An 11,407-nucleotide genomic window follows, 5' to 3' on the forward strand; every position below is an offset into this window, starting at 1 on the left:
TATGAACCTAATGGACATCTAAAAGGATAAATTTCCCGACTTTATGCCTTTGCATGGCTTAATAGATCCCAAAACCAAACCCTAGGTCCATACCACCCTTTAATGACCTCAAACCCTTGCATGGGTGAAAGATAACAACAAAGATTTCATTTTTATAATATATGATCCTCAAAAACAACATAAAATAACGACCTTAAGTTTTGGAGTTGCTTTTACTCACAAGAACCAAAACCATGGGACCAAAAGCTTCAAAACCACAAATATAGCCTAGATCTAAGCCATAGAACCATAAAGGTGAGAGCTTTATACCTCCAGAAGTTTGCAAAAGAGATGAAAGCTTTGATCTTCAAGCTTGAGCCACACCAATCAACAATTATACACTTTTCCTTCTTTAATATGCACCAAGAAGACATAAAAGGACTCAAACAAGATCACAAGGGATTAGGTTTTCGAAATGATAGCTTGGGGGAGTGGATTGTCCAAGTCATGTTCAGTCCTATTCCGTCTAGTTCCACTACCAAATGTTACCTTAAAGCAGTTAGTTGGTTGGCTTTTTTGTTGTTGGAGACTTTCTTCTAATCTTTTGGGTCCAATCATTCAATAAATGTTCGATAATCTTCTCTAGACATACGCATTAGCAGTCTCGGACAATACCAGGCCGTCTCGGAATAGTCCAGTCACAAACTTTTTTGGCCCAATTTCATGGTATTTGTGTGCGCCTTTAGTGGGGTTTTTTTGGTTTGGTTTCGATCTTTTTTGTTTTTTTTTTTGGTTTTTTGGTTTTTTTGGTTTCGGTGTCGGATTTTTTTGTTAACAAATATATTATTAACATCAAAACAATACATTAAGATTTACCAAAAACGATACATGAATTATAATCCACTTATATGTTAGGCCTTTTTATTTGTTGTATAGACTCGCCCGTAGCCCACATGAATTATAATCTACTTATATGTTAGGCCTTTTTATTTGTTGTATAGACGGGCCCATAGCCCACTTCTGTTTGTATATAATAGTAAGATTGAAATCAGTTGTGTGGAATCAATCTAATTACAGCCATGTCCGAATTGTCTACAATAGTGTAACTTGAGTTCTCATTATAGTTGAGATGCCACAAGAAGTGAGTTCATGGATAGATATATACGAGGAAGAACAAGAAGAAGAAACACAAAATACGTTCATCTAAAATTAATTTTGGTATACACTTGATCTCAACAACCTTCATTAAAAAAAAACACTACAATGGTCACAATTAAACAAAAACAAAACCTAACCCACAATAAACCTTCCAAAATTAAACCTTAAAAAAAAAATTGACATCAACAAATACAACCATTACCTAGTAGAAGCTCTTGCACTCATGGAAGAATGATAATTTGTGCTTCTTTGTTTCCTATACGATGTATAAACATCATCATACTGACTAACTTCATTCGGGTTAGCCGTCGCCCCGAGCCCGAGCCGCCCGGACCCACTCGACCCGGGTTTCTTCTCCACGGTTCCATCCGCGTAGGTCCCGGTCTCGGGGTCCACCTGTAGGTTAGGGGGTGGGGGTATACACGCACCCCCTTTACGTACAGGTGTCTCTCTTTCATATTCATATTCATCTTCATCATCACTTTTTGCTCCCATTGGTCCTTCTGAAGGGTTCACTTCTCCAATCTCCTTAAAGAACTTTGATACGCTTTCAAGAATCTCAGATGGGGAGATTGTAGAGGGCGGAATCACGGTTGGAATGTCGAGAGGACTCATGGGGGAATAGGGTACTCCGCTTCCGATTTGCATTTTTCTAACCATTCCGGGGATTAGTCCGGGTGGGAATAAAGGGTATGGTGGTAATTTTTCGGGTGCTTGTGGTGGTGGTATTTGTTGGATGGAAGATTGAAGGGGAATGGAGCTGGGGTAACCGGGGTTGGAATGGAATTGTGGGGTTGGAATCGGTGGTGCCATTCCGGGTGGGAGTTGTTCTTGGTCTGATAAATTTGGAATCATACCTTGTTTATCAGGCTGCCAATGCACCATATTTGAAGCTGATGCTTGCTGTGGATGTCCTGCATGGAAAAGGTTTTAATCGAAATGTGATTCTGCATCAAATAAAGTTAGAATGGTCCTCATGCTTTCTGAGTTTAACTTTTTCAGTCCAAAACTGAAACATTTTTCAATTTTGGTCCTTATTTCAAATTTTCATATCGAGTTTGGTCGTTATTTCAAGTTTTTCCATATCGATTTTAGTCCTTATTTCAAGTTTTCATATCGATTTTGGTCCTTATTTCAAGTTTTCATATCGATTTTCGTCCTTATTTCAAGTTTTCATATCGATTTTGGTCCTTATTTCAAGTTTTCATATCGATTTTGGTCCTTATTTCAAGTTTTCATATCGATTTTCGTCCTTATTTCAAGTTTTCATATCGATTTTCGTCTTTATTTCAAGTTTTCATATCGATTGTGGTCCTTATTTCAAGTTTCATATCGATTGTGGTCCTTATTTCAAGTTTTCATATCGATTTTCGTCCTTACTTCAAGTTTGCATGTCGACTTTGGTCCTTACTTCAAGTTTTCATGTCAATTTTAGTCCTTATTTCAAGTTTCATATCAATTTTGGTCCTTATTTTATTTCAAGTTTTCATATCAATATTGGTCCTTATTTCAAGTTTTCAGGTCGATTTTGGTCCTTATTTCAAGTTTTCATATCGATTTTGGTCCTTATTTCTACTTTTCATATCGATTTTAGTCCTTATTTCTAGTTTTCATATCTATTTTGGTCCTTATTTCAACTTTTCATATCAATTTTGGTCCCTAGGACCAAAACCAGAAAGCCCCAAAGACCAAAAGCCATGTGAAACCATAAAATACAGACCAAAACTGAAAACTGTTACATTTTTTAACTAAACATAGCAAAAGCCAGAAAACACAGAGGCCATTTTTGTAATCTACTCAAAATGTGTGTGTGTGTGTGTGTGTGTGTCGGGGGGTACCTGGAATGGCTGATGGATCACCTGGGATAGTAGATAAGTCATTCTTAGGAAAAGAACCAACAGGTGGGCCACTGAGCATCTCAGTCTCAAGAACACGGATAGTATCAGGATCATAAACTTCCTTTGATGCCCAAAACTGTAAAATTTTCTGCAATCTTGATTGATTTTCATCTTTGTTTACAGGGTTGTGGTAAATTCTTGCAAGCATAGAGCCTAAAACATGTCTAAAAGCAAGCGCCTCGTTATCAATCTCATGAGGATTCACACGTCTTTGCAAGCTGCAGTTTTTACAATAAAATATACACATAAGAATATTACACTATCACAACATAACAGATATTAGACATACCTGTCAAATAAAATGTCATTAGCCAAGTAAATGATATGCAGCTGTCTTTCAGAGTCATCAAGAGAAAACACTCTATCCCTAAGTGCTTCTGCAAGAGCAGGAGCAAAAGGAGACCTCTGCATGAACCACATTTTAGCACCTTTGATTGACTCTTTTGTCCCTGTGAGACTATTCAGCATGTTATTCATCTCTGATGCAACATCAGAAGGAAGTGGGCCAGAGAGACCTTTGAAAGCCCTGGATGACTGGTCAAACTCTGGCCTCCCATGGCTGACAAAAGGCTGATGGTGTTGCTGTTCATAAAACGGTGGATATGGATGTTGTTGATGCATTTGAGGAGCAGGAGGTAAATGAGGAGGATTTAAGGGTGACTGGTTGTTCATCATAGGGTTAGAAGTGTGCAACATGTTAACATTAGATGGAGGAAAAGAAGGGTTAAACATGGCACCAGGTGGGTGTGAAGCTAACCAGAGTTTATACCTGTAATAACTATGGCCTTCACCACCAAACAAGAAACTATAAGCAGGGTTATCTTTCTGTTTTTCACGAATCATAGCTTCAAACTCAGGGCCATTTTTCACTGCATATTCCACAAGCTTATCAATAGTCTTTTGTTGTTCAGGGTCAGAAGGAGGAGGGGCGGGCGGTGGTGGTGCATCATATGGACCATGGAATGGGGAAGGGCTTACATGAGGCGGCATATGAGGGGGGAAATTTGGAGGTGGTTGTTGTTGTTGTTGTTGGGGGAGGTGAAGATGGTGAAGATGGGATTGAGGGTGAGGGTGGATCTGTGGTTGTTGCATGAGGGGGTGGCGGGGAAATTGTTGGATGGAAGGATGTGGTGGTATAAAAGGAGGGCCATGAACTGAAGGTAGGAATTGTTGTTGATGTTGTGGGTGAAAACCGTATGGTGGTGGTGGTGGTGGTGGCTGTTGGTTCTGGATATTAGCAGCTTGTTGCTGTTGTTGTTGTGCAAATGCCATGGCAGCAGCTGCATAATCATGGCCCTGACGATCCATCAATCTTTAGCAAGATGATCTTCAAGAACCACCTAACAAGATGACATTAACATATAACTTAATAATAAACTCAAAGCAGACACGATATAGAAACTATGCATGAATTTGAAACCCCTAACTTGATGATTAAGTGATTATTGAATCACTAGTGTTCTCAATAAACAATGAGGCTAAATACAAGAAGCAGACATTAATATCCACTCCATTAATAGAACAAATCAATTTAAAATCTAACTTTGAATGAACGTAAATGAATCAATGGACCCGATAATCAAAATAAATTGAACTCGAAGGCATACTAAACCCCTTTATATAGAGGATTTTATCAGTGGAAGTATTATTACACAAGAGTATTTGCTAAAGGAACATCAACGACACAGGTAAATCAAAAACCTATATGCTGGAAACAGAATAAAAGTTGAGGAAAGCTTCAGATTAGTAAATAAATTCTAAAATGTTAAAGCAAAATTTCAGCGCAATCATATTGTAGATATGAATTAGAAGATGATAAAAAGCTAAGGCATCAGTACGCACTTGAGAGTAAAAATTAGGGCTTTTAATATAGACAAATGTAGGAAGAGGATCTTCAAAGCTTTTTGAGGGAATAAATTGTGGAATCGGTGGTCGGAGGGACAAGATGGACGGCGCAGGAGAAGTAAGGCGCCGGCAAGCTGATATTGGAAAACCAGATAATTGGTGGAGCGATTGTTTACTGTAGTCCTCTATTTCATTCACGGTCTCTAGAGCAGAAGCAGCGGTGCAACTCGGCTGTAGCCTGTGTATAGGTTTGATAAGACCACAATCTGAATTAATCTATTTTGTTTTTGTTTAAATATTGAGAATGGTATGATAAGTTAGCTTATTATTTATTAGTTTATTGGGTGGGAATAACCAGTTTTTGTAAAAGCGTTTGGATTGCAACAGTGAAAATAAGCAATAAATTGATAAAAAAATTTAAGTGTTTGACAAACAAAAACAATATATATATACACACGAGTAAAATGACTAAAAAATACTTCATTTTATATATATATACACACACGAGTAAAATGACTAAAAAATACTTCATTTTATATGTCGACATATTTTTTTTATTAAAACAAAACAATTTTGTTTTTGAAATAATAAAAATAATTTTTTTATCCGTAAGAACTAAAAAAACATTTATCATGCAATTTTTACACCTATTTTTTAATTGATCAATACATCTTTCGAAATAATCAAGAAACATGAGACCATGATTTTCTTATCCATAAGAACTAAAAAACATTTATCATGCAAACCTATATTATACCACAAATTTCATTCCAAATTCATATTATCCGTCACACATAGTTATAATGTTGGTAATTTGTTATCATCAATATTATTTAAATGTAATGGGATTACTTTGTTGACCAAAAGTGATCTTGATAAATATTAAACAAGTAAGGAAGGTATATAGTACACACTTGTTTAAGTTTGATCAAGTTTTCAAAGTACACTGTCATTTCAGGGCGAAGCCCCTAAACGAATGGGGGTCTGGGGGCAGCGCCCCTGGGAGCGGGGTCCAAGGGGTGACAGCCCCTGGCTGGGGTCGAGCTGCCAGGTCAGCGCAAATTTTTTTATATAGGGTATGTTGCTATATTTAAAATGCATCAGAAAATCGGATTTTCAGAGAATTGATCATTGTTTGACCCTTATCCAAACTTCCGTTTTTATGTCAGTTTTTATAGTTTTATGACAGTTTGAAACTATCATATGACAGTTTTCAGACAAATATCATAAAGTCGGTTTTGGTCTCATTTCTTGTACATACGAAACTATCATCAAAACATTCTAAATTCTTGTCTCTCTGAGTCTTATCCGATTAAAGAATACTGAGAGTACCACCCAAATTCTTTAATCTGGAAGTGTTTTACACAATTCTCAGTGATGAGTATTTAAAACTCTTTGATCGATTAGATCTTTATAACAGGCAAATCAATAAAGTAAAACAGTGAGATAAAAACACAAGTATGGATCTGAATGAGTCGAATGATTCGATTAACTCAATCCTCAGTAGAGCTCGATGAAGAACTTCCGCTGTAGAGGATTCTAGGGTTACAAAAGATAAGAACGTGTACGCTATAAAATCTCTATCAAAATCATTACGTTCAAGAATGCATGCAAGCATCTATATATAATAAACCCTACAACGTACTCACGGATGGACAGGCCCATACTGGAGACAAAACTAGACTAGCTAACGAGCCCAAAGATGCAACACTAAACTGGACCTAACAATCTCCCCCTTTGCGTCAATTTGGAGCGAGACTATCACTTCTTCTTGCTGGGTCCAGCTGCCGGAACCTTCTTGGTGGTATCAAACAGACGAGGGATAATGGCGAGGATTGTCTGTCTGAAGCGGATGTACCACTGGATCATATCATCAAAGTATTTCTTGTCGTCAGCTAAGTTTTGCTTGCACCGATGAATAATCCCTAAGACATGTTCCAGACATGCAGTGGTGTAGAGATGTTTGTCTGCCAAAGCGAATAGGCATTTTTGGCCTTCGTTTCTGGTAAACATAATAGAGTTTCTCTTCGGGTCTATCTTCCCCATCTGCATTATGTTGAGATCACTTGCTGAGCCAACAAGAGAAATAGTAGGCTTTTTCTTGAAGACACTCGCTATCTCCTGATCCATCTTGGCGACTTCCATGATGTAGCAAACAAGCATCCTTTTGAAGTGGTCAATGATCGGACCATATTCTGCTTCATTTGTAAGAAGGATGTGCAAAATAATCTAGTCGTGTGGATTCAAGTTGGGAAGATCAGCAAGCGAAATGGCATGTTCAGTCTTGGCAGATCCTCTCAACACCTTAAACCGAACGTTGGTGAAGTTTCCTTCCAGATACGGCTTGAGGACCCGAACATCGACTATCTTCTGAGCGCTCCATGTTTGATATTGTGGTTGAGCGGCCCTCAGATAGAACTCGACCAAATCCCTGTCAACCTTTGGATGAGGATGAGGGAACTCGACAATGTTGTCAAAGGCATGGAAGACGAACGCCTTTCGAGTCAGTGGCATGTCGAACTGAGAATAAACAGAATTAACATGATCTAGAGAGATCACAGGTTCTAGACACAAGATGCTTGGTGTTTCGATGACTTCTTTCAGCAACTTCTCAAGAGTCCAACGAGGAAAAAGAGTTTTCCTACTCTCGAGAAGGTCGTGAGCTTCTTTCTGTTTTCGTTCAGCTTCTTCAGCCTCTCTAGCAACCCGAGCGCTAATGTCAGCGTCCTTGTCTCGGCCTTGCTTTTTCAAAAGATCGGCAATGGTCTCTTTATCTTCATCGTCACTATCTTCAGCAACTTGTTTCCCTTTATCTTTTACACCCGAACCTGAGGCTTGGCCTGTTGGAGGAGGTTCGGTTGTTTTGGTTGCTGTAGAAGTAGGAGGCAGCAGTGGCAAAAATTTGGGATAAGAACTCCATAGGAACAACTTCAGCTTTGGTGAGTGCAGGAGCAAGCGACGAGTATTTGAGACACTCGATGATCGGGAACATGAAGGCATCATAAACCTGAGGAGTAAGATCGATGATCAAACTCTGTTGGGGACGAATCGGCAGGATGTGGGAAGTGGCATGAACTGATGATGAATTCACCATTGTTGTGAAGAAGTTGGGAGAGATGATGAACAGTAGAATACGTGAAGAATTTCTTGCTCTCTGAAATTTGGGTGCAGTAAACAGGTAAATAATGGTGAAGATTACCTTTTATACTGTGGCTAAAGGAGAGAGAAGAATCTATCCCAAATCTTCGAAGGAAATACGAAGGGTTTTTCGGAAGTGATTGATGCGTGACAGTTGTTAGCACCGATGATTACGCATGAGAGAGAATATCAGTCCCGATTCACACGCCTTCCCATCAGGCGCCGTTTTTAAACGAAACGGTTCCACTTCGCACGCCTAGCCTTCAAGCGCCGTTTGAAAATCAAATCGATTGGACTCCCGCCTGAGTCAGCATCTTATCCTTTTAGATTAAACGTCATCTTAAAGCAAAATTGACCACGTGGATCAATGTGAGCCACAACTCTTTTATGACTTCAAATCCCATTTAAAAAATATGTCTTGTAACTAATGAAACTAGGATTGTGGAAATAAAGCAACACATATAAGGGAATTTGTGATGTCAATAAAGACACGAAACAATGGATCCCGGGCACGAATCTCTTCCTTCAAAGTCAAGAGAGACTTTAAAGTGTTTTTGTGGTTTCCCGTTGAATAACGATCAGACACTTATTGAGAAGTGTTGAAAGGCTTCTTTTAATCAGGCTAATTTGGGTGGCTTTCACTTCAGTTCAGAATTCCTGATCTTGATATAAGACAGTAATCGAACGAAGTACTTGTGAGACCAATGTAGTCTGTTGAACAAGTAGGTTTGAAAGAATTTAAGTGGTAATGTAAAATAGTTTATGTAAAATCTCAAAAAAAAAAAAATTAAAACTGGATTCCAAGGGAAGAAATGTTATGGGATTTAACGATTTCATAGGAATCACACAAAAGAAAATTAGAGATTTTACGTTCCATCCTCATTGATAAGTCCGCCAATTCGTTACTGAAAGCTAGAGCAAAATTGATTGTTCACCGTCAATGCATAGTAGGTATTGAATTGTGGGTTTCACTTAGTACGTAGTGACACGAAGCTAAGATCATAAACACAGAAATTGTGTAACCGTAAACCTCAGTGGTAATTTCTGAGAGTCTCAAGGGTTACGTTTAGGAAGCGAATGAGATGGAGAAAAGTAGTGTAGATGGTGTAAAGAAAAACCAAAGTACCTGTGCTGTTAAAATAAGGACCAAGCAGAAAACTTTTATCTCATGTGAGAAGAGAGTTAGGTAGCTCATGATAGGAATAAATATGAAAGTCTGATTGGGAAGACAAGGTTTGTATGTACCAAGTCAGTAAGGCTATTATTCAGAATCAGGTGAGGCTTTGGACACATACAACAGCATGCTTCTAGGGACACTTAACTAATGAAAGAATTTTCACACAAATAGCCACACAAAAATAAGAGATAAAAGAAATAACGTCAAAAAAAATGTTTTTGGAGTTTTTGATTTCAAAAAAAAAATAAAAAGATTTTGGAATTTTTGAAATAAAGAAAAAAGAAAAAATAAGAATAAAAAAATGATACACAAAAAAAAATTGGAACTGAACCCGAGCGTTCGGTCTATTTCGGTTAAAAAAATTTTGGAACCAAACCCAAGCGTTCGGTCTATTTCGGTTGCAAAAAAAACTTTGAAAATAAGAGAGATAAATTTGAGAAAATGATACAAAAGGTTTACAACCAAAGAAACTACCTTTGAGTGATAAGCGAAGATCAGATGATAGGACCGAACTCGAGCGTTCGGTTCATTTTGGCACACATGTGAACCGAACCTGAACGTTCGGTACATTTCGCTTCCGACTTTTAATTTTGAGAAGTAGTCTTTGGCACTGACTCCGATTCCATCATTCCAAGCCCTTGTAGAATTTTATTGAAACTTGCTTCAGGAAGAGCTTTGGTGAAGATGTCAGCCAGTTGATCAGTGGTTCGAACAAAGTGAATTTCGACGTTCCTATCTTCCACATGATCCTTAATAAAGTGATACCTCAGTTCTATATGCTTTGTCTTGGAATGTTGCACTGGGTTATGACAGATCCTAATTGCACTTTCTGAATCGCAATATAGTGGGATCTTTTTCATATTGAGTCCATAGTCCCGGAGCTGGCTTTGGATCCAAATCACTTGAGATGCACAGGAGGCAGCTGCGATGTACTCTGCTTCGGCTGTAGACAGAGAAACACATGTCTGTTTCTTTGATTGCCAGCTAACCAATTTCCCGTCTAGGAATTGGCAGCCTCCAGTGGTGCTTTTCCTGTCTAAACCACATCCTCAAAGGTCTGCATCTGAGTAGGCTTGAATGAAGAAACCTGAGTTTGATGGATACCATAGACCGAGGGAGGTGGTTTGTTTCAGATACCGGAGTATGTTTTTCACTGCAAGCATATGTGGTTCACGAGGATTCGCCTGAAACCTAGCATAGTAACACACAGAAAACATTATATCAGGCCTGCTAGCAGTAAGGTACATTAAAGACCCAATCATCTGGCGGTATAACGTAATATCGACTGCAGGTTTTTCCAAGGATGGTGTGAGCTTGGTGCCGAATGCCATTGGAACTTTGACCTTTGAGTCTCACATCATGCCGAATTTAGAAAGAAGAGTCTTGGTGTATGCTTCCTGGTTGATAAAGATGCCTTCGGGTCCCTATCAAATATTTAAACCAAGGAAAAAGTTAATCGGACCCATTGAGCTCATTTCAAATTTAGTCTCCATCAGCTTTCTGAATTCAGCTGTTAAGCTAGGATTCGTTGAGCCAAAGATGATATCATCGACATAGATTTGAACAATCATAAGGTGGTTACCTTCCTTCTTACGAAATAAGGTTGGGTCAACCGAACCTTGTTTGAATTTTGACATCTTTAAAAACTTGGTTAGCGTTTCATACCATGCCCTAGGTGCTTGTTTCAAACCATAAACTGCTTTGTCCAGAATATAACAGTGATTTGGGTACTTTTCATTGACAAAACCAGGAGGTTGCTCCATGTAAACCGTTTCTTCAAGTTCTCCATTCAGAAAGGCGCATTTCACGTCCATTTGGTAGACCTCGAAGTTCTTGTGTGCAGCATAGGCCAGAAATATTCGAACAGATTCCAGCCTTGCTACTGGAGCAAAAGTTTCCTCATAATCAATTCCTTCTTCCTGGCAGTATCCTTTCACCACGAGACGAGCTTTGTTTCGAATCACATTGCCTTCCTTGTCCATTTTATTTCTGAATACCCATTTGAGACCAACAACTGAGGCATCTTTAGGAGTTGGAATGAGGCGCCATACCTTGTTCCTTTCGAACTCGTTGAGTTCATCTTGCATAGCTTGAACCCAGTCGGAATGATCAAGAGCAGTATTTACTGTCTTCGGTTTAACTTTTGATACGAAAGAATTATACATGCAGAACTCTACTTTGGAGAATAGAGATTTTTGCTTTGCCTTCAGTT

The 11,407-nt window shown here is 38.6% G+C and overlaps 1 protein-coding gene across 2 annotated transcripts; it reads right to left on the reverse strand.

Annotated features, from left to right (window-relative positions):
* Window positions 1–1,157: 1,157 nt before the first annotated feature.
* LOC111902050 (uncharacterized) lies at window positions 1,158–5,153 on the reverse strand. 2 transcript variants are annotated; one of them, XM_023898003.3, is made up of 4 exons: window positions 4,878–5,153; window positions 3,325–4,375; window positions 2,997–3,253; window positions 1,158–2,051 (listed from the first exon to the last, which is right to left on the reverse strand). In XM_023898003.3, the coding sequence occupies exons 2-4, from the start codon at window positions 4,341–4,343 to the stop codon at window positions 1,336–1,338; spliced, it is 1,992 nt and encodes a 663-aa protein (XP_023753771.1). In that variant the 5' UTR covers window positions 4,344–4,375; window positions 4,878–5,153; the 3' UTR covers window positions 1,158–1,335. The 2 variants fall into 2 exon arrangements, with proteins under 2 accessions (XP_023753771.1, XP_023753722.1); XM_023897954.3 differs by having other exon boundaries at window positions 2,976–3,253; window positions 4,878–5,152.
* Between the last annotated feature and the right edge of the window lie 6,254 nt (window positions 5,154–11,407).

Source organism: Lactuca sativa, chromosome 4 (genome assembly GCF_002870075.4).
Source record: "Lactuca sativa cultivar Salinas chromosome 4, Lsat_Salinas_v11, whole genome shotgun sequence".
Taxonomy (NCBI): domain Eukaryota; kingdom Viridiplantae; phylum Streptophyta; class Magnoliopsida; order Asterales; family Asteraceae; genus Lactuca; species Lactuca sativa.